This window comes from Sorex fumeus, unplaced genomic scaffold (genome assembly GCF_029834395.1).
Source record: "Sorex fumeus unplaced genomic scaffold, SorFum_2.1 ptg000002l, whole genome shotgun sequence".
NCBI lineage: Eukaryota > Metazoa > Chordata > Mammalia > Eulipotyphla > Soricidae > Sorex > Sorex fumeus.
In genome coordinates, this window is record NW_026606059.1 from 41,428,576 (window position 1) to 41,452,420 (window position 23,845).

Here is a 23,845-nt window from a genome sequence, read left to right on the forward strand (position 1 = left end):
GAAACAGAAAATAATTAGGTATCTAGAAGTAACAAAAAAACATTGGTAGAGAATCTCAGGCACAATGGTGATGGTGCATGAGATAACAATGTATATTATGAGCATAAAGATTAACACTGCTGGACTAGAGAGGCATATGGAGATTAAGTCATTTGCTTTGCATGTGACCTACACCAATTCTGTTTCTGGCAACACAGATGGTCCCCTGAGCACTTCCAGGAGTGATCCCTAGCGTTGAGCCAGGTGTAAGCCCTGAGCACAGCTAAGTATGGCTCTTCCTGCTTCTCCCCAAGTAAAAAGAGTTTAATCATATTACCTAGTGTATAATAAAAGTAATTTTTAACATTGCTTCTTGTTAACTTCCTTCTTTCTCCCCCCCCCTTTTTTTTTTGCTTTTTGGGTCACACCCAGCAAACACAGGGATAACTTCTGGCTCTGCACTCAGGAATTACTCCTGGCAGTGCTCAGGGGACCACATGGGATGCTGGGAATCAAACTCTGGTCAGCCGTAGCCTCTGTGCTATGGCTCCAGCCCCCTTGTTTTTCCCTTTTAATATAAATATCACTACTCTGCTTACTATTGCCCTTAGGCATAAGAGAGATGGAAAATTACCTCTCTGGCATCTCATATTTTTTTTCTCATGAATATTTTCATCTCCCACTTTTTTCTGTGTCTCTTTCTCATTCCTGTACCCTAACTCTCTACTCAGCCCTTAGTCCTAGCCACTCAAAACTACTTTTTCTCTCTTTGGTAACATCCCTATTTAGAAATCTTGTCCTCTTTCCTTCTCTTGAACATTAAAATTGTAATCACTTTGATGTACACTGCACTAGTGCTTAGTCACTCCCAAACATCTTTTTATTCTGTGGTTTCAGATAGACATCCTTTCCACAAGAATAACCCTTTAAATCGACCTATCAGGCAATATAGGATCTGGGGTAGTCTGAGAGCACAATTTCCCTGACCAGTGAAAATGCTTCTGGCTTACTAATATAAGTCCTTATTCATTTTCCGGGTATACTTTCACCTAATCCTTGCTGTAGTATAGTGACTGTCGGTGCTTCCTAAATCTGGAAATATAGGAAATACAGGACAGAACAAAAGCACATGACCTATGCCAGCATTCAGCATCAGGGTCCTAAATCGTGTGCAGCCTGCAGGCTCAAACCCGAAAGGGAAAAACCCACTCAAAGTGAGCCTGAAACATGATATGGTGGGTGGTATGAGGATAGAGGGCTCTGGAGGCTAGTAGGTCCCCTCTCATCCCTGGCAAACTGCAAGAAATTCATGGAGATAAAAATATTCGAGATGTGTATCATATTATCTAGGCATAAAAGCTTGAGAAGAATCAAGAACAACGTATTTCAGGTAAAAAAATAAAAAAGGAAACACCTTTTTTATTTTTTAATACAAATATATATTTATTTTAACTGGCTACAATAAATTATATAAGTATTAAGAAGTCTCCCACTTCTCCCAGGAGTTAGTGTCACCTTTTACTAGCATTCATTGACACCTCCAAATTAGCTTCTTTAAAGTACAACAATAAATCAATCTCCTCACTTATTAAGTGCCTTGATGTGTGTGTTCTAATTTCAGCCACTCCCACTGAAATCTATGCAGGAGTATTGCCCTTATTAAAGATAGAGAAATGAGACTAAGAAGGTAAAGGATAGCTTAATGATGCAGAGTTTGTAAGGATCAAATCATATCCCTTATAAAACCAGATTGTATTCTTAGATTATTCTCCCGGCCACACTCTCCTTCCTGTGCTATTTTCTGATATAGCACATGCTGACTCTTCTCAGGGTCTGGCAGACTACCCAGGAGGGTCCCAGGGTCTCCTACAGACTTCAACCACAAACCCATAACTAATAATTATTCTCTTGCATCTATTTTTCCCTATTGTTTTGGCTTTTGTTTCTGTGTACAAATCTAATGACCCTCTCTACCTTCTTCTTGCACAAGAATAAGTGATTTCTGGAGTTAAACTGTGAGTTGAAAAGGTCAATATATCCTGGTCTCAACTTTTACCCTGTTGGTTTATTGTTGTCAAATTGGCTAGTCCAAGATGATGCGAACATAGAGCACTGGATTCGTGACTTAGGTGGTAAATAAAATTAGATTACTGCACACGGGTATTTTCATCATTACCAAATCACTTCATTTCAACCAAATGATATGAAAGGCTCTGATGAGCAACTGAGCACAATTTCATGAGAAACTATAGCAATAGGAATAGCCAGGTTACTGGTGCTTTTTTCCTGGTGCCTGGTTTGTTGTGTTGTCAGTGGCTGTAGCAGCTGTAAGTCATTTACTTATCCTATTGCTCCAGCCCCATTTTTTTTCCTTTTTGGGTCGCACCAAGTGATGCACAGGGATCAATCCTGTACTTATCCTAAAAGACAGTGTTGTCATCTCCTTTTAAGAGAAGGGGAAATGAGGACCTGAGAATTTCAATAACATGTCCGAAATTATCTGCCTAATACACAGATGAATCCTGTAAGTAGAATTCCAACTTAGCTTTGTTTGGCTCCATGTCACCTGTAGCTTGCTTTCTGTTGCTTTCTCTGTCCCTTGAACTGGGTGGCAATGATCTAGGATTAGAATATAATTCTTTGGACTATTATCATCATACTATAGAACTATCCTCCCACACCTCTGAAATTCCTAAAGAAGTAATGATCTCCTAGATAAATATGAGGCGCCTTGCTTAGAGCAGATGGTAAACTAGTAGATGGCATGGAGCAAGGGGGGAAGAAGTAAAGGGTATGAAACAAATGAGGCATCTATGGAAAAGAGTACAAAGTGGTCACGGTTTATGTATATCCTAGACCTAAATTTTCATGCTATCTGAAGATTCCCTCGTATCCCAGTGCTAATTGCCCACATGCCATTCAATGTTTCATTTCTTCATCATCACAAGTGTTCTTCGCATTATATTGTTCAAGGCAGGCACCCAGATATGAGACCCCCCAAATTAACTGTGACTTCATGAAAATATATGGTAGGGTTTACTTTAGATCCATGACAATGATGGAGACACTACAACAACTTACTGACTTTCTACTATGTATCAGGCACTATGACTTAGAGATCCAAGTCAGAATCTTGGTGTTGGAGAATAAATCTGGAAGTCTAGTCAGTTCTCTCAGTCAGTTCTGTCTATGAAATGTGTACTTAGCAGCTAAAGATGAAGGTATATGTGCACTGAGCAAAAGACATGATAAATGTAAGTCTGTCTTTCCAGCCTTCTTGTATTCTTTGGCCCCATAACCATTTCAATTTTCTCTTACAGGGAGAAGAAGGCAAAGAAGGCAGGGATGGAAAGCCTGGTCCTCCAGGAGAGCCAGTAAGAGGCACACGTTTTCTACCATTTTACAAGGCAGCTTACTAATATTTTAGTAACAACTGCTCTGTGGGGAGCTGCTATGAGATAGACACAGTGGGAATTCCTTTTTTATGTACTAACTCATTAACCTTTTCTTGCCAGATAAATGTTATTCTTTGCATTTTGTAGCTGAAGAGACAATGCTGGGAGGTAGACTGATGGCCCCAAAGTCAGATATTGGACAAGTAATAGAACTAGAACTTGAACTTGAGAACCCCAAGCTTGAACTTGGTGACTCCTGAACCTCTACTATTGATATGGGTGGGGACAAAGGAAGGTGAATGGAAGGACAGGAATGGGTATAGATCTGATATCTGAAATACCTGTCAACCTACCAAATGGGCGAACCTCACCTGCTTACTCCAGAGGAGTAAGGGGTATTGCTATTGCCCTTTCTTCAGTCTTGATATGAATTTCTGTTTTCCTTTTGCTTTCTCTTTAATGTGAGCTGTCCTAGACACTAGGAAAGATGGCTTGAGTGCTCAAAAGGAAATATCCTGATCCCTATAGCTATTGGTTGAAACTGTGCAGGAAGTTCTGCTGATCCACATCTAAGTCCTTAAACTCAGTTTCCCTTAGTCTGATCAATACTTCAGACTATGCACAAAGTATGATGCACAGGGGACTATGTCATCTATGATGACAGAAATTACTCAGATCTTTATTAGCTGTGTTTCACCATTTTTTTCATAGCCACAAAGTGAAGGAAAAATTCAACTGGGGGCCAGAGAACTCATTTAGGAAGTAAAACTCGTGCCTTGCATGCAACCAACCTCAATCTAATCCCTGGTGCTACATATGTCCCTTGAACACTTCTAGGAATGTTGCATGAGTACATAGCTAGGAATAAACTCTGAGCACCACAAGATGTAACCAGAATCCCTCCCCCAAAGAAAACTGGTCCTTCCATCCCCCGCCATTAAATTTAAAAAGGGAGATGAACACACCACAAGCAACTATTATGAAAAATAAAATGAGGACTTTATCTAGATTATAACATGGGGCCTCTCCAAGATGAATTATTAATAAAAAGAGCAAAGGTGTAAAGCAGTGCATATTACCTGTCATTCTGCATTTTTTAAAAATGGGATCTCTATAATTTTCTAGCGTTTATATAAAGAAAAAAACACCGGGAGGCCCCACAAATCACTAATGAGAGCAATTAACATTAGCCATAGAATTTTTGGAGTCATGTGTAGATCTTAATGTTATAATAACATTTTAAATATGATAATTAAATAAGAGTAATTTATGTCAACCTTGCAATTATGTCACACACACAAAAAAGATCTGGCTTTGGATTCTGATTCCACACCAGGCAAAGCATCTCTGATTTCTTTTTAAATAGAATGAGAATAGTAGTGCCAACTTGCTTGAGTTGCTGGAGAATCAAATGGGGTGAGAAATTTGTTAGATGCATCCGGCTTAGCTAACAGTTAATTATTTTAGTGAGTCCCCTTTTTTTTCTGACTGCCCTAGTTTTAACTCATGGTGAGGTCAGAGCTGCGGAGCCTTAAGAACCACTAAATGGCATTGCATAAAGGTTTCTACAGTGAGGTTTATGTTCCATTTAATTTGTTTGGTCACAAGCTATTATGACTCATTCTGCATCTCAGGCAACTTGCCGGAAGCACCTCCTTTATCATTTTACACTGTTTGCCAGATGCTGAAGCCAGAATTCACTGCTGAGAGGAAAAGAAATAGCTTACACTGGCCAAATAAAGTAAAAGAGCTCCTGCTACAGCCCCTGGAGGCTGAGGTCCAGTAGTGTTGTTGTCAGTGGAAAATGGCAGTGAGAATGTGGGAAGAAAAAAAGATGAACACTGCCATATGTTCTGAGAGCTACTGTGTGCCCACTGAGCCAGCGGATACTGAGCTGTTCCTTACATCTTCCATGTAAAACCCAGTAAAAATTTTAGAGACATATGGACCACTTTTGCCCCAGATAAGAAAACAGAGAGGTGAAGCAGAAGGAATAAACAAGATCACACAACTGGTAAATGAAGCATCCTACACTCATCTTGCGGGATTACCCAAGAGTTCAATACTGGAAAACAAACAAACAAACAAAAAACCTCTCCACAAGAGAGGGTGTCATTTATGGAATGAGATAACCAAGACTTTTATCTGATTTAGTCCATCTAATGGCTGGAGCAATAGCACAGCGTGTAGGACATTTGCCTTGCACACAGCTGACCAAGTTTAGATTGCTCTGTCCCTCTCAGAGAGCCCGGCAAGCTACTGAGAGTATCCCACCCACACGGCAGAGCCTGGCAAGCTCCCTGTGGCATATTCGATATGCCAAAAACACTAACAACAAGTCTCACAATGGAGACGTTACTGGTGCCTGCTCGAGCAAATCGATGAATAACGGGAAAGACAGTGCTGCAGTGCAGTGCAGTCCATTTAATAAATGCCCACTCCAGAAATGACTGCCAGGCACTGTCTACAGAAAGACACATGAGCAGAACAATTCTGGAGAGGCAGTGGACACATGATTGTTTGAACGCTTGAGGTGGGCTTCTTGTCCTACAAAAAGGTAGGCTAAGTCACTCCAACTAGAGGACATTTGCAAGCTTCCAGTCAGATAATACTATAACCTCTATGGGGAGCTACCCTGACATTTCTCAGTCTGCCTGGTTGGGAGGAAATTTGCACAGGTGGGTAGCAGGAGCGATCCTCTAAGCACAGATAAGAAGCAAGAATTTGGGGACAAATGGAGTATTTGGAAAATGATCTCCTGGAACACCCTGTAGAGTGAAGAATGGAAATCGGAAAGAAGAAAAACAAAAATGGAAATAGAAAAGAGAAAACAGGAGAGAAGAAAAGTGGATGAAAAGTGGAAGAAAAGCTAATGAGAGAGCCAATCCTCATAGTCAAAGCACCCAGTCCCAATGGGCACTCTCTGAGAATGTGGGAGGCGCATAACCTGGAATCCCTTCTCCAACTCTCTCAAGGGATCCAGAGATTAGGGTCAAGTTTAATATCCAATGCAGGTCTGTTTTGGTTGAGACTTGCTCGTGAAGGCAATAATGCACTCACCTGGACTGTTCAGGCCACAATGCTATGCACCCCTGAAGGCCATTCTGCTCAGACCTCTGACCTGTTTTTCAACTATTAAGCACAAGTCTTGATACTTTCCTTAGTAAAATTAAGAGAAAGTTTGCATTTGGTTGTTAGATCCTCAGTATTTATGTTGACTTATTACTTGAATGTATGCATTCATCAACATGATGAATGACCTGGCACCTGAGTTACGCAGGAGGAAGAGAGCGGCTTGGAATGCCTTCAAGAGCATTGAAGAAATAACTAAAAGGACAAAGAACCTCCAACTACGAGCACATCTCTTTGATTCCACTATTCTTCCTGCATGAACATATGCCTCAGAGACCTGGACCCTACGAAAACAGGATGAGAACACTATTCGGGTCTCTCAAAGAGGAATCGAAAGAACTATGCTTGGAATATCACGATTCACTCAAATGAGAGATAGAATCCGGAGTTCTGATCTTCGTCAACGCTCAAGAATCAGAGACGCTGTCTCATTTGCCAAGACATCAAAAATCAGATGGGCTGGACATGTAATGAGGTTTACAGACAACCGCTGGACTAGAGCCATTACTGATTGGATTCCACGAGACATCAAAAGATCACGTGGACGCCCACCTATAAGATGGTCAGACTTCTTCGTCAAGACCCTAAATGATCGGTTTGAGGCTCTACATGTTCCTAAAACGAACAGATACCATTGGGCTACGCTAGCACGCAACCGTGAGGAATGGAGACGTTACTGGCACCTGCTCGAATAAATCGATGAATAACGGGGATTAAGTGATTAAGTGAGTGATTATTACTTGAATGTATGCACTGTAGCACTGTCCTCCCATTGTTCATTGATTTGCTCGAGCAGGCACCAGTAATGTCTCCATTGTGAGACTTGTTACTGTTTTTGACATATTGAATATGCCATGGGGAGCTCGCCAGATTCTGCCATGCAGTGGGATACTCCCGGTAGCATTCCTCTACTGGGGATGGAGGAATCAAACTTAGGATGTCACGTGCAAGGCAAACGCCCTACCAGCTGTGCTATCACTCTAGCCCCTTGAACTGTTGAATGTATATTATCAAGAAATGTATATTTTCAAGGAATATATATATATATGTATGCATTTATGCATGTGTGTATATATATACAGGCAATATATAGGTTGGCAATAACTATATATATATATATATATATATATATATATGGGCAATAACTGACCATGCTCAAGGCTTACTTCTGGCTGGCTCTGTGCTCAGGATTTAATACTGGTGGTGCTCAGTTGCCCATATTTGATGCTGGCATTAAATCTGGGTTGGCTGCATGCAAAGCAAAGCCCCTTATTTGGAAATAGAGGGAGGACTCAAACAGATGGTAGGTAGATAATGGAAGAAAGTATAAATGTGTGACTATCTGCTTGTTTATACAGATCACTTTTAATTATAGTGTAGGACAAAGTAGAGAGACTCTGGAGCCAAAAATGCCTGTATATGAACTCCAGCTGTGTGACTTAAAGCAGATCGTTTAACCTGTCTACGCCTCAGTACTTTGCCTGAGGAATAGCAATAGTGCCACTTGTGTAGTTACAGTGAGAACTCATCGGCATAATTGTCCAAAGATGGGAGTTATGCCCAGCACATGGAAAATGTGATATCATTTTTCCTGCTGATAACTTAGATTAGTCATAATATGCCAGCTTGACTTTTGGCTACAGTAAAACTGCACCAGTGTATCCTCAGTCACAAATTCTACAAAGAACAGTCTTCTCACAGAGACTGATTTATCTGAATTATACCCTAAGATCACATAAACTAAAATCAAATTTGTTGGGACAGGAGATTCATGCCACACTAGAAATTTGAACTATCCTTCATGCCTCTCTCTCTGAATCAAAGAAACAATTTTCTCTCTTATACCTTTATGAGTGAACCCTCCATCCTGATCCTCAAAGTTGACAAACTTTGTAAATAAAGGGGACAATTTTGGAGACTTCCATGACCTGCTGTCAGGTTGCTTGTCCAATATGAGCAGTATCCCAATGCTGCTAATGCTGCCCACCAGTTCCCTGTGACCCACTGATCCACCTTCCCTCCACTCTCGCCACCACCACCAACTGAATTATTGGACTTTAGAACTCAAGGTTGGCATTGGGTTTATTCAGGTTTGGTTCTATCCAGGACAGTCTAAAGATGCTGGTAGTGAATACTGTGGAAAATTTACTTATATCTTCACTGTACTAAGAATAGCGGTAGTGGGGAAAATGTGAACAAACCGCAGACCCCTCTTTCAGCTGGAATGAAATAGCCACTGACTACATGATTTCCTTATTACTGGGAAATCTGTAACTCTTTTGGGCCTTGGTGTCCCCTTTTCTGAAAGGCAATAGTTGATAACTTCCTTGAAATATTTCTGTAAGAACAATGTCACTTATAACCCTCATGCTACATAAAATTTCTCAGAATCCTTCTGAGAATGAGCAGGAACACTCTGAACTATTCCTAAGATGTACCTTTGTAACCAAAATTATCTCAGGAAAACAAAGGCCTGGGATAAGCTGATTTTATCAACTAAAATGCACAACAATATCAAAACAGTGATAGGCTTATGGAAATATAATAGTAATATTTTACAGGAAGTCAAGAGTAGGGGGAACTTTCAAAAACTAACCATTTCTTTTCTTCTTTGCTCTCAGGGAAAAACTGGAGAGCCAGGTCAACCAGGAGCAGAGGGCACCCGAGGCCCTCCTGTAAGTACCAGATGTGTGGGGCTCGACAGATGGCAGGAGGATATGACAATAACATTAATCACATAGCTCATGTCACATGAATAATGTTCACAGAGTGTTCATAGGTGGTTAGTATAAGGTAGTCTTAGAAGTTCCCTGGATAGATACTGGAACTTTTCCCTAAGAGATTTAGCATTTTTTAAGTATTTTTTTAACATTTTTATGTAATTTGAAAATATACAATTTTGTAAATATACAAAATACAAAAAAAAATACTTTCTCTCTCTTGTTTTATGGGCCACACTCGGTGATGGTCAGGGGTTAAACTTTGCTCTGTGGTCAGGAATTATCCATGGTAGTGCTCTGAGAATCATATAGGGTGCCTGGGATTGAATCTGGGTCTGCCACACGAATGGCAAACACCCTACCCACTGTACTATCACTCCAGGCCTGTGAAGGTACATTTTCCAAATTGTAAACACTGTAACTATATTTCTGTTCTGGATTTTATTTATTATTATTTTAATATACTTTCTCTGGTTGAAATAGCCTAAAAATGCATCTTAAATTTTGATTTAAGAACTTTTTGTAGACAAAGAATTTTACTTTTTTCAATTACAGAAATTAACTGTTCTCACAGGATATCAATAGCAATGATGGTTATAATAATAAAAAGAAATAAAAATGTTATGAAGAAGTTACTTAAAATTCTATAACAGAATTAAAACTTCATTAACATTTTAGTGTTATTCTTTATTCTTTTTTTATATATGATTTCCAATATCTGCATATCTAAATTTATACCTAACTATGAAACTTTATATATAAAACATATGTAGATCCCTTTTCTATAAAAATGAACTCAGGCTATATATTTTGGGAATTGTTGAGATTTTTTTGTTAAATGCTTTCTCCATAGTTTCAAAATTGTTCATTCAGTTACCTTCCTTGAAAAATATGATTTTAATACAAATTCTAAGCCTAAATATTTAATAAGAAGTGGGAGAACAAAAAACTAATTCTATTTTCTTAATGTATTTTATTATAAATGATCAATAACTCACATGGCTAATATTCAATGAAAAGGAAATAAAACACTAAGTTTGAAGACATGATGACTGAATAACAATTTGGGGTCAAATATATTCCTAATAATGGACCAAATCACCTTCCATGCCAATACATCCTGTTCCTTATGCAAATCAAGTAAAAATTAAATGTCTTTATAGCCATTTTCTCTTGCCAGGGTTCTTATTTACTTTTGGAAAGCAGGATATAGGAGAGGAGGTCTGACAATGGTCTGAGGAGTTGGCCAAGAACCATCTGTTCTTGACTCCAGGGCTCGCTGGGTCTCATACAGTGTCGGTATGATGCAGAGGAAGACTGCTTTTCATTCAGACAATGTTTGAGTAATAGATTTCCCATTTCTACTATGTGTATTAGGCCTGAACCTCAAGGTTCTTATGTATAAAATAGGAAATCAGATGCCTTTTACAGAATGGTGTTCCACTAAAATGACACAGAGGGGACGGAAGGAGCACACCATACCAGGCCCTGAAATAGCGTATTTTATTTACCACTTTCACCTAAAGTCACACAACCTTCAGTGAAGACATTCTATAGTAGCAGGAAATGCACAGAGAGACATTTTCTCTCGTCTTTTCTAACCTGTAGCTTCCTCATCTGTGACATTGGTATTACTTCACAGTCCTGTTGTTGTAGTTGTCAGAAATGATCATGTCAGCTGTGCTCATAAACCTTGGCAGCCTGTCAGAGTACTTCAGGTAATATTCTCCCAGCTGCTCTTCTGAACACAGAGAGTCCTGGATGAAGATTGTATACTAGTCCCCAGGGGTAGTCCTAATCAAGAATATTGGAAGATCAAACCATGGCTACAGTAAGAAGGAAGGCACTCCAGCACTCTAACTTGGGGGGAAAGTACTCTTGTGTTCTACAAGGGAAGTACATGCCCCAAATCCAGGAAAAGAGTGCAAGACATATGAGATCAGAAAGGGGAGAAAGAGGAAGTTCAGGAGACACTTGGGTGATGCCTGAACCCCATTTGTCTGGCAAGCACACACAGCTCTGCCTATGGTGCAGAGTGAATGAGCGGAGGTTCTCGCTCGCTCACTCACTCACACAGCAGGAATGAGGCTGGTCCTGGCAGAGTCAGGCCCTCTGGCTTCCGGCTGATGGTGACGAGGTGATGGTGATCAGGGCTCAGGTGAATCCTTAGGGAAACAGACTCTGGAAAAATCACACCTGCCACCTGCCTTTTCTGCCTTGTCATCCTACTTTCTGCTGGAATGACCTTGTTCTTATTCTTGCAGGGCTTCAAGGGACACACAGGCGACTCAGGTGCCCCTGGTCCCCGGGTGAGTAGGCTTCCCTTTGAGGAGTCAGCCCAGGTGCAACAGCACTGGAATTTCTAGATCTCTGGGTGCTGCAAACCTGAGTGATGACTGGCAGAACTATGAGCATCATTTCTCTACCTCCATCTCTCTTTTTCAGATATTTTGTTTTCTGATGGATAGACATGCTACACAACCAACTTTCACCACAGCAGCTCAGGGTCAGGCCCAGCTTCTGTCTGCTGTGCTGCCTGAAGTCCCAGGGGGCAAATTCTGTTAGTCAACTTTAGTGTAGGGGAAGAAACTGATGCCTGGGGAAGATCAAGTAATTTTCCCCAAGGTACCAGGATTAGTTGTTGGAAAGTATGGAGTTTACCACATCTGGGAAGACACTTCAGTATAATTTCTTATTATAGATTCCATTGGGCTGGAGTGATAGAACAGCAAGTAGGGCACTTGTCTTGCACAGAGCCAACCTGGGCCGACCCCGGTTCCATTCCCCTCCCCTCTCGGAGAGCCCAGCATGCTACCCAGAGTACTGCGCCCGCACAGAAAAGCCTCCCAAGCTAACCGTGACGTATTCAATATGCCAAAAACAGTAACAGCAAGTCTCACAATTTGTTCTGACACGTTACAGGTGCCTGCTGGAGCAAATCGATGAACAACAGGAGGACAGTGCTATCCAGTGCTACAGATTCCATTTTTTTCAAATACGTCAAAATAAGGAATCTCAGGATGGGGGGCAGCTGTTTGCACTTTATCCATGCTCTGTTACAGAAGAGATAGCAGAGGGAAGCGGGCCAGAGGCCTGAGCAAGTTGGAATTAGAATTCCCTGCCAGCTTGTCTGTTCCTCCTGTGGCCTCTGCATCTCAGAGAGGCACCATGTGGCCAGGACTCATAGTTAGCCTTGGGAGTGCCGGAGACTTCTGCTCAGGCCACGGCTCAGTGGGGTGCTTCCTGCTGGGCCACCCTCCTGTCTTTCTTGTCCCTCCCAGATCCTTAGCCACCATCGCAGATGCACTCTGTCTCCTTCTTCCTAACATCAGGCATTGTTTCTGCTTCTCCCTTCTAGGGAGAGCCTGGTGCTGCTGGGGCCCCTGGCCGGGAAGGGTTGCCAGGAAAAGATGTAAGTTTGGGTTGCAATGGGTCTGTGGAAGGAGGAGGTACAGATAAAATGGAAAGAGGGAGTCATAGAAGAACCACAAGACACCCAGAAACTGTACCTGGGCAGTGAGTGCCACTGTGAAGATACTGGGCCACACTTGCAGGCCCCGCAGCTCAGTGATGTTGCACATGACAAGAGTATAAATTCTTTATTCTGTAGTCCTGTGCACCCTCCCCTCAAATCTGGGCTTCCTTTTTTTCCTGCTTTACAGGGGTGAAACCCTGCAGTACTTGGGGACCTGAGGCTACTCCTCCAAAAGTCGAGCCTAGTACAGCCACAGTGTTTAAGGTGCCAGGGCCATCTCTAGAAGAGGCTACCCACAAATTCCTGAGCATCACAGGTGACACCTGGAGGCTCCTGAATAGTGTTGGGATGTCCCTGGTGACCCTCCAGAAGCACAAGGCCCAAAATGCACTGTGTTATGAGCCTTCACATGGCCTCATTAGTAGAATATAATTGAAGGTGGCCTGTGGTACCTCTGAAGCATCACTTGGGAGTGCCTCTCATGAAGAAAAAAATCTACATTCAATGATGATTATGGTCTACATGTGAAGGAGCATAGCAGAGTTTCTGTTTTGTTTTCCCATAGCAGGGCGAGAATTATTCCTCTGCCATGCTATCAGTAGAAAGTCTGTAGGAAGGGCTCGTTAGGAATCCCCACCCCTGTGCAAAATATTTCTCTTACGGTGAAATGGTGTAAGGATGTGCGGAACTGCCACAAAACTTCTCTGGGACTAGAGGAATATCTGAGAAAGTAAATAGATAAACTTATGTGAAAAGAAGGCTGTGTATGCATTTACTGACACATAAAACAAGGTTGTCTGTTTTGGAACAGCTGAAAGAATCTGGACCCAGATTGCTTAAAAGACGTTGTGTAACTCAGTGAGCTTTGGTCAACACCTGCCTCCATCATCTTCCCATAATGAACACTGTCATAGCAGAATCTCTCTCTGTTCCAGGGTGACACAGGACCCACAGGACCACAGGGTCCACGAGGATTGAGGGGCCCACCGGTGAGTTTGCATGTAAAATTGCTTTGTTTAATTTTGGGCAAGGCCTGTTACTGTAGTGACACTTGCTTAATTCATTCTTGCTTTATCCTGTGTGATTTAAAATTTGTCGTACGTTTAATTCAAAAATAGCTGCTGCCATGAGTCTCCCTACTGACCACACATGTTGTAGAGCCTTTCTGCAACCAACTGCCACAGTCGACATGTTTAAGTGGTGGTGCCATGTGGCATGGCTCAGCCCTCCCCTCCAACCTTACTGTAGGTATTAGCCCTGTGTAATAGTTGACAAGGATTTTTACAACAATAAAAGTACAATAGCACTGTAGCACTATAGCACTGTCCTCCCGTTGTTCACTGATTTGCTCCAGCAGGCACCAGGAATGTCTCCATTGTGAGTCTTGTTGTTACTGTTTTTGGCATATTAAATACACCAAGGGGAGCTTGCCAGGCCATACGTGCGGGATTCTCTCTATAGCTTGTTGGGCTTTCTGAGAGGGACAGAGTAATTGAACTCCAGTCAGCCACATGCAAGGCAAATGCTCTACCCGCTGTGCTATCACTCCAGCCCAAAAGTATAATAATAACAGCAAATTAAAGGAAGTTAGGATAGTCTCGCTGTTCTAGAGGCTAGGTGTCTAATCAACTCAGTTTCCCTCCATTCTGCAAGCTGCATGTCCTAGATCAAGGGGTCAGTGGGCTGGTTTCTTCTGGCAGCTTTGAGCAAGAATCTGTTCTAGGTCATCCTGTTTCCAAGCTTTTTGTTGTTTTCTGGCAGTTGTCTTTTACTGATTTATGGAAGATTCCACCACCCACCCACCTCCCTTCCTACCTGGCCAATATCTGCTTTTGTCTTCACCTATGTTCAAGTGACTGTTTTATCAGAGCACTATCCATGTTGAATTAAAGTCTCTTACTCCAGTATGATCTCCTTTCAATAAATTAACTACATCGACAGTGCTCCTATTTTCAAAAAGGCCTCGTTTTATTTATTTAATGTTTCTTTGGGGTCACATCCAGTGGTACTTTTAATTCAAAAATAGCTGCTACTCATGATTTACTACTGGCTCTGCACTCAGAGATCACTCCTGGTAGGGCTTGGGGACTATATTGATGCCAGGGATTAAGTCCAGGTTGGTTGCATGCAAGGCAAGCACCTGGCCTGTTGTCCTATACCTCCAGTCCTGAGGATTCCCATTTTAGACATTATGGTTAAGACTTCAGCATTTGTGGGGCTGGAGATACAGTACAGCAGATAGGACACTTGATCTGCATATTGCCCACTTGCTATTCTACCCATAGCATCCCATACAGTCCCTAGTGCCCTGCCAGTAGTTCCTGAGTTCAGAGTCAGGAGTAAGCATTGCCAGGTGTGGCCCTGGATGTCCACTGTGGTCCGGGTAATACCCAACACCACAGCGCACAAGCATCACTGCATTCTCTAACTCTTACCTTGGACTACTGAGTTGAACTGGGAGTCGCCCCAGGTCTACCTGGAACTACTTGAGAGATTCTGCCCCCTAAACAGAACAATACCCATGCATATGGTAAAAGAATAAAAGAGAATTGAAAATTACAAAAGAAAGACAAAACTCCCCACTCCTCAACTCTCAAGGAAGCTGCTGATGATAGTTTTGCAATCTTTGAAAATATTTCCATCATACTCATAAGCATTTAGACTACATGTTTGTCACATAGCACTTGGCAACTTGCATATTAGTTTTTATAACTTATATCTGTGTGTGTAAATTTTAAGTAATGGGACAAACAAATGAGTGAATAAGCTTGTAAGAACTATAGCTTATTGTTCTAGATTATACTGTTGGTAAGAGCTTTAGATTGGACTTCAGCCCAGACTTTCAGCTCCAACTCTGATCATATCCACTGACCATGAGCATGGTTCTGTGCATTATATTCAGAATAAACATGAGTCGATTGTGTGCATTTCAATGCCACATTTCAGAACTCACCAGGTGCAGCCCATTCTCCCCTGAAGAGGCCTGAGTGACTCAAATCCAACCTCCCACAATAATAATAAGTGTTCCATTGGGTAGATGTACCAGAGTTTTTTTAACCAGTCATCTGTCCTCAGGCACTCAGGTTTTTCCCAGATTCTGGCTAATGTAAATAGTGCTGCAATAAACATACAAGTCACTTTCCATGTATCATGCTAAATGAAATGAGTCAGAGAGAGAGGGACAGACACAGAATGACCGCACTCACTTGTGGAATATAAAGTAACATAATGGGGGACTAGCATGCATGGATAATAGAGATAAGGGCCAGGAGGATCGTTTCATGTCTTGGAATCTGGCCTCACATGCTGGGGGAAGAGGCAGCTGAGATAGAGAAGGGACCACCAAGTAAATAATGCTTGGAGGGCTCACTTAGGATGGGAGATGTGTGCTGAAAGTAGACTATGGACTGAACATGATGGCCACTTAGTACACGTATTGCAAACCTTAACACCCCCCAAAAAAGAGTAAAAGGGAATGTGCCTGCCACAGAGGCAAGTGGGGCGTGGCAAGAGGGATACTGGGAACATTGGTGGTGGAGAATGAGCACTGGTGGAAGGATGGGTACTCAATCATTGTATGACTGAAATGTAATCACAAAAGTTTGCAAGTCTGTACCTGTGTCTCACAGTGATTCATTAAAAAGATTTAAAAATTAATAATAATAATAAGTGTGTGAGTTCTGAGATGTCCAAACGCCCTCTGCACTGGCTTCTCCAGCTGACCTCAGAAATGAAATATAAGGCAGCTTTCATTTCGGGGGGTAGGTTTGATGCAGTGGGATTATGTTGTACTGGAACCCAGGATTAAAGCAAGTGTTTTGATGTCCTTGTAGGAAGGGTGGCTGTTTTTAGGATAATCTCATCTCTTGAGATTCTTAGTTTTCTCTGAGCCCTGGTTTTATATTTTCCTCTCTTCAGGGATCTGTCTGACAGGCTTATCACCCCTTTCTAGACTGTGAGTATTTTCCTTCAATAAGTAGGTGTTAGATTCAGCCAGGCTAATTGTTTGAGCTGGATACTCTGCGTGTTTTTTTCCAGAGTTAGGTCACCTTACAGGTACACTAGGTGCATCTCTGCCATTCCCATAGACAGGATGAAGACACTGGCCTTGATACTCTCACCGGTGATAATACTTAGCCCAGGAGGGCTGGTTCCAAAGCCCAGGTACTCTGAGAAATGCACTCCCAGTGGTTCTTGAGGGGCCAAATCTTACTCATTATATATCAGATAGATATGCAGAGTAAAGGAGCAACATTTCATATGGGATTTCATGTAACAACTTGAAAAATAGCATCTAAAAAGACAACCAGGAAGGGTGTATAAAAGGTGGATAAATTCCAGCTGGGAGCCTGCAGAATAGAGTTGCACCTGACACGGGCCTTTTTTGGGGCTACCTAAGCATCTGTAGTTAAGTCATCTGGATTTTTGTCCCTGGCCCGCTCTTTCTTGTCATGTGGACTAGGTGAGTTCCTTCACCTCTTCTGGATCTCAGTTTTCTCGTATGTAGATTTTGTCCAAGTTGTAAGAATCCATTGATTACATCTAATAAAGTGTAGAACTATGCCCAGCACTTGGACAATACCTGATAAATGATATCGTTGGGACCCAGGAATGCCTTTAGATCCTGAGAGGAAGAATAATTGCTCTATCTCCTCATATATTAGTTAGCACAGAGAGGGGCTTTGTAACTGCCTTGTGTGTACATAAACACTCAAGGCAACAAAACGAGAAATGGAAGGAGATTTGAGATGAGCCAGACTAGGTATGAGAGGGAGGCATGGGATGGAGGTTTAGGAGGGAGCGAGGCAAGGTGCGTAAAGGAAGGAGGTAAGAGGGCCAGGTATGGCAGGGAGATAGAGGATGCATATTCAGCTCCCATCTTGGAAAGGCCTCCTGGGGCTCAGGCAGGATTCCTCAAAGACCATTTTATGTTAGATCTGGTTCCCTTGAATCAATTCTGAGGTATAGTCACAAGTGCTTTTTTTTTCTTTGTCCCCCGAGAAGATTAGAGCAGGTGCCAGGCTATTTCTCTAACAACCTTGCTCACATTCAACTGGAATTGATATGCCTTCCTGGGTGAAGAGAGAGTTCTAGCAACCTCAGCAGGTTTGCACAACCTTGAACTAGATGCTGAATATTTATGGAGTGTCTCCAAGAGACGTCAGCAGTCTGCTGCAAGGGACTGCACGAGCATTCACATAACTCACTCCTCAGCTCCATGAAGCTGCTGCTATTCCTGTCACTGTCCCCATTGCAGATGAAAAATGGAAGCACAAAAAGGTGGAGTGTCTCGCCCGAGATCACTCAGCGAGTCAAGAGTAGAGCCAGGATTCGGATGCATGCAACTTGACTCAGAAACAGGTTTCTCCAAATTGATCAGGACTGTGATCATTAGATTTTCTTCTCTAGAGTATCAATTTGAAAGTGGGGCTGGTGCAAGAGTTGGGAACTCACAGTTTTTGTGATTGGGATGGTGTGTGTGTGTGTGTGTGTGTCTGTCTGTCTGTCTGTGTGTCTGTGTGTCTGTGTCTGTGTGTCCATCCTTCATTCCTGGGTAGTATATAGACCAAGGAATTCCATGAGGTCTGGAAGACCTGGAAAATGGTTTGTGGCCCAAGAGGGAGTCAGAACCAGAACCTAGTCAAGCTTCAGCACACAGGTGACAGATGGTCTTTTCAGGTCAACTCTGCGCATAAGGGTTAAGTTGGCATTTTGTGCTAAAGTGTTTTGGCCCTAAATCTCCCTGCAAATGGAGAATATCTGAGGTAGAAGGAAGAAAGGTATACTGGTGGGGTCCAAGTGGTAGTACTATGTATAGAGCATCTGCCTTGAATGCAGCTGACCTGGGTTTGATCCCCAACATCCCATATGGTTCTGTGAACACTGCCAGGAGTAATTTCTGAGTTCAGAGCCAAGAGTAAACCCTCAGCATTGGTGGGTGTGACCCAGAAGGCTAAAAAATAAATAAATAAAAATGATATACTAGGTATAAGAATAAACCAAGGTATCTATTTTTAGATAGATCAATGATGAATTGAGGAAGGTTCCAGGAGGGCCTAACTGGAAGTGTTGAGTGAGAGGAGGGATCAGTCACAGACAGCTGCTGACTCTGTAGCCCAGTGATCCCGTGTAGGTCCTGCACATTCATTGTGCCCTGATGTTATCATCTGTGACATAGGAATCTACTGAGTTGATTCCTGGCAGCATCCTGTGAGGTGAGTCACAAGATTCACCAATGGTCACAGTGTATGTACTTTTTAGGCACAATATAGAAACCACATTTATGACCACTAATCTACAAATCATTTCCTTAATGAGGGGTGGAAGTGTATGGTATTGGGTCAGTGCCTCCTGCCTTCAAACCACTAGGCAGAAGGAAGAGCTCAATGTCCTGAAGTGCTGTGGAAGCCTGTGTTCACAACTCCTAGAGTTCCACAGAGCACCCCTGTGCACTCAGTTGGTGGTACTGAAGAGAGTGACTTCTGAGCATTGAACTGTTAATATGCCCTGAGCACCATCAGATTTGACCCCAGAACAAAAAACCAAGCCTCAGTCCTTTGTCTTCCTTCTCAGGTAGGTTGCTTAACATATCTTTGCCTTGCTTTTCAGTGTTTGTGTGTATTCTGAGTACTTATTTCATGGACAAAATCTTGGAAGAAGGCCTAGCCGAGGCCATTTTATCTTCCCACTATAATCTTTTTCCATGGTTTTGGTTCATTTATCAGTAACTACTTCACAGACTATTTGCCTTATTGGTCAAAGACGTAGTGGAGAGTGGTTTCCCTTGATGTTCTTGGAGGAGATTAACTCCTAAGTATGTGATGCTGTGCTTATCTGGTAGTATAAAGAGAGTCAAGGCACAGGCAGTGCTTTGGGGTTACTTCAGGTAGAGAAGAGAAGCAGATAAAGATAGAGTCACTCAATGAGTTAAAGACCTGAGAGGGAGGGATTTGGGGGGTAGAGAGAGTGATCAGACCAGCTTGATGAAGTTGACCTCTTCATTATAATGCATAAAGTCTCTTGAAATAAAATTGTTTTACTGATGGTGGATAGCAATTTTAAGGAGAATGTGTGATAAAATATAGTGGGGGGAGTGGAGAGAGAGGAAAGAAAGGCAGAGACTGAGGCAGATAGGTTGAGAATGTTTACTGTGCCTCATCCTGGGGTTTTGTTTTTAGGATGTGGCCAGCTGGATGAGCCATGGATTCTTGCTAGTCTTTTCTATAATCTTAAATGACGTGTGGTTCCTCTGGGAGCTGCTTTTCTACCCCTCTCTGGTGCCTTTGTGCCTTCATACCTCAGAGCTGGTAACTTGGTGACTTCTTCAAATCCCTTCTCCCAAAATAAACATCAGGTCAGCGGATGTTGGCACTGCGAGTCAGAATTCAAGTTTTCAATATCAAGTGATTAAGCCTTCCATTTAAGAGCTGTAATACTCTTCACAGGCCACTCCTTTGTTTATATATCTTCAATTACCCTATATAATGGTGTCCAAAAAGGTTTGACAAAACAGCATGCCCATAGTGCCATGTTTCCTAAGTGAGAACAGCACCGTAAGGATATGTGCTCTTTTGTGTAGGATGATCTGTTTGTTCCTTGAGACAGCTTCTGAGTGGAAGGATGAATTGATGGATGTGGGCATGGTTGCTCGCTGTGACTTTGCTGTGGGCAGCTTTCACCGGGCTGAGCTTTTCCCTACCCACCACACTATGAATTAAATATTACAAGCTGGCTTTACAAGTTGAAAAACATCCTCTGAGTAATGAAGTCGTTGACAAAGTCATGCTGCTCCCCATCAGTAATGATTCTTGATATGAAATATGGCCCTTGACACCCGCTAGTCCTTTGTTTCATTGCCCTGTTTTGGGATGCGTGGTAGGGGTGCTGGCACAATATCTCCTCTGTGTCTTTCTCTAGGGAAAGAATGGATCACCTGGACCACCAGGAGACCCTGGTTCTCCAGGAAGCCCAGTGAGTATGCTCCCTCTGCTGTGTGCTGGGGTCAGTACAACCATTCAAGGGACCATTTAACTCACCTCACAAATTGTCTGCTTCCAACTTCTGGAAGCATTGGTGGGGTGATATGGGGATTGAATAATAGAACTAGAGGCAAAATGATCTAGGAAGAGACTTACTTAAAAGTTTGAAACACATTTTATGCACTTTAATGCAAATATTAATTATGCATTTCCCCTCTTTAGGGTCAGAAAGGAAATAAAGGAGAAAATGGCAGCCCAGGACTTCCTGGATTTGTGGGTCCTCGAGGACCTCCGGTAAGCAGCAGCCCTGGATGGGAGTCTAGAACTTTGGGTGTAAAACTCCTGTTTTCTCTGCCTCTCCTGTGTACTCAAACCCAGCTGCTCAGTAAAAAGTGATCTGGGGTGTAGTCTAAATCGCAGCGTCATTTAGGATAGAAATAGTGTCACCCCTGAGTGGAATTGATTCTCGGCTCTCAAATCACAAGACCTTGAGAAAGTTTTATCATTGCTTTGAGTTAGCTTCCTTACTATTCAAATGGGAATAATTATACCTTCCCCTGAGTATTAGATGAGGTCACTTACGTAAAAGGGATTGCAGGGATCTTCATCCCATTTCCGATGCTTAATACCTAGAAGTCATTTTTGTGATGGTTGTGTTAAAGTAATGAGCGTGATGACGGTTCAATAAAATCAAGGATTTTAAAAGATCATTTTAAGGCAGAACTGATTTGGCAGCAGGGTCAGACTGTGTAGGCGAATTAATTAAGGCCGTAGATCAGATGTGTTCCAGCTGCTGTTTGAACGTAGGTGTTCTGATGTCAGTTTGGTGCAGGGTGGCCTTTGCCAGGTTTCTGCAAAGAGGAGTGCTGAGGGACTCTGAAGTTTCCATTCAAGCAACTCTGGTGTGTTCTTTGTTCCTCAGTCCACACATTGTACTGTCGACCAGTAAATAAGTGGTATGTGTCACAGGAAAATGTAGCCTACATTTGTGTGCTTGCCCATATTCCTATGCATTCTCCTTCAAGTTTAATTCGAATCACAGTGTCAGCCAACCCTGCCATGGAAAACTAAGCCTAACATCACAGTCCATTGATTTTTTTTACCAGATGATGTTTTTTTAATTGCCTAGTTGTAAGGCCCAAGATTTCTTCTCTACCCACCCGCTTATTAAGAATCTGACTGCCACTGTGCTGCCAGGTATCCATTTTTCTAGATGCATTGCAACAACTGTTTCTTTAGTCCTGAGAGTAGTGAATTAATTGCAGACTCAGTGCAGCTATTATTCCCAATTTATAGATGAAGAAATATAGCACAATGAACTTTAGTGAAGCTATTAGGATGTTGTCCAGGCTCACAGAGCTAGTAAGTTGGAGAAACAAAGATCCTTACTCTGCATCTCACTCCAAAGCTTCATTGTCTTACTGGTATCTAATTTCACACTGAACCTGCTTCTCAGAGACACCCCCCACTACTGGTCAAATTTGATATCCTAGTGGATTTTTTTTTTTTTGTAGAATCACAGACATACCATTGGTGTCATTCCCAGAATTCCCATATATCATATATAGACAATCTTTGGTTTCCTCTGTGCAGGCTGAACATTTGCAAGGGCCACCCTGTTTGGGATGGCTGACCCTATTGATAGGACCATCCCTTGTTTTTGCTGTAATGTGTCTTAAGTGAAATTGTTTTAAGACAGTCATGATACTTGCACTACACTGATGCTGCAGTAAGGATTTACTGATGCTGTGTTCTGCTTCCTAGGGAGAACAAGGAGAGAAAGGAGTCCCAGGAAAAGAGGCAAGTATCCCCTCCCATGCTCCCCAGTGGCTGTTTGTGTGTGTGTGTGTGTGTATGTGTGTGTGTGTGTGTGTGTGTGTGTGTGTGTGTGGGTTGGGGGGGGGGAGTACAGAGTTAGCTTCATGGATGGGCAACGTGTAATCTCACAGAACCTGTGCTTATGAGCTCTGTCCCCACACTCACATCAGTGTTGTTCCATTATTGCCCATTGTGTAGAACAATCTAATATATTCTGAACAAAGTTCCACATTTTAGTTTCCCCTGGAACTCAACAAAAGATGTGCCTATTTGGAGAGCACCATCTTGATGTCTTTTTTTATTGCTTTATCTCTCTATTCCATCAACAAATACTGTCAGTTCTTACTCTAAAATAGCTCTTATGTCTGTCCAGATCTCTCCATGTCTATACTAGGTCCTAAAACCATCCTGTCATTGTCCCTCACTACACCACTGCAAATCTGTTTTTTGTGTTTGTGAGAGTCTAACCTCAACAGCCTTTTTCAACCCAGCCAGATGGGGACGTAATGTTCTATGCTTGTAGAACACACATGAGGTCATTTCACTCTTGAGTTTATTTCTAGCCCTATCCTCTCCTGCACTCAACAGAATCCAAGCTGCTCCAGTTCTACCCAGGCAGGTTCAGTCTATAAGATCCAGCCACCCGGGCTTCAAGTTCCTGAAAACTTCCAAGTTACTTCTCCACAACTTTCATACATAGTTGACCTTCATACTCAAAGGCCTTTCATTCTTTTCTCCCTCCCTCCCTCCCTCACCCTCCCTCCCTCCCTCCCTCCTTTCCTTCCTTCCTTCCTTCCTTCCTTCCTTCCTTCCTTCCTTCCTTCCTTCTTTTCTTCCTCCCTCCCTCTCTCCCTCCTTCTCTCCCTCCCTCTCTCCCTCCCTTCCTTCCTTCCTCCCTTCCTTTCTCCCTTTCTTCTTCCTCCCTTCTTTCTTCAGGAGGAATTAATTTATTTAAAATTTTTTTTTTTGAGCCATATCTGCCTGTGCTAACTCCTGACTCTGTGCTCAGGGATCACACCTAGCTGGTTCAGGGGACTATATGGGATGCCAGAGTTCAAACCCAGGTCAGCGGCTTACAAGACAAATGCTCTACCCTTTGTACTATCACTCTGGTCCCTACAAACTTTATTGAGACACCATGAGTTACATAGTTATTCATAGTTGAGTTTAGGCTGTGCAATGTTCCAATACCAAACTCACCACCAGTGTTACTTCACCAATGTCCCCATTCCCCACATTACTCCTGACTGCCTCCTTGACAAGCATAGATTTTAGTTTGGATATTGCATTTTAGATCATATGTTTTCAGTACTGTTGACTCTGTCATTTAGATATATACATACACTA

The 23,845-nt window shown here is 42.3% G+C and overlaps 1 protein-coding gene across 1 annotated transcript in view; it reads left to right on the forward strand.

Annotated features, from left to right (window-relative positions):
• The window catches only part of COL22A1 (collagen type XXII alpha 1 chain), a 266,878-nt gene that overhangs the window by 224,447 nt on the left and 18,586 nt on the right, over positions 1-23,845 (forward strand). The window contains exons 50-57 of the mRNA XM_056112005.1: positions 3,300-3,353; positions 9,128-9,181; positions 11,491-11,535; positions 12,585-12,638; positions 13,637-13,690; positions 20,619-20,672; positions 20,903-20,974; positions 22,445-22,480. Coding sequence (XP_055967980.1) covers positions 3,300-3,353; positions 9,128-9,181; positions 11,491-11,535; positions 12,585-12,638; positions 13,637-13,690; positions 20,619-20,672; positions 20,903-20,974; positions 22,445-22,480 — 423 coding nt within the window. The remainder of the gene's footprint in view (positions 1-3,299; positions 3,354-9,127; positions 9,182-11,490; positions 11,536-12,584; positions 12,639-13,636; positions 13,691-20,618; positions 20,673-20,902; positions 20,975-22,444; positions 22,481-23,845) is intronic.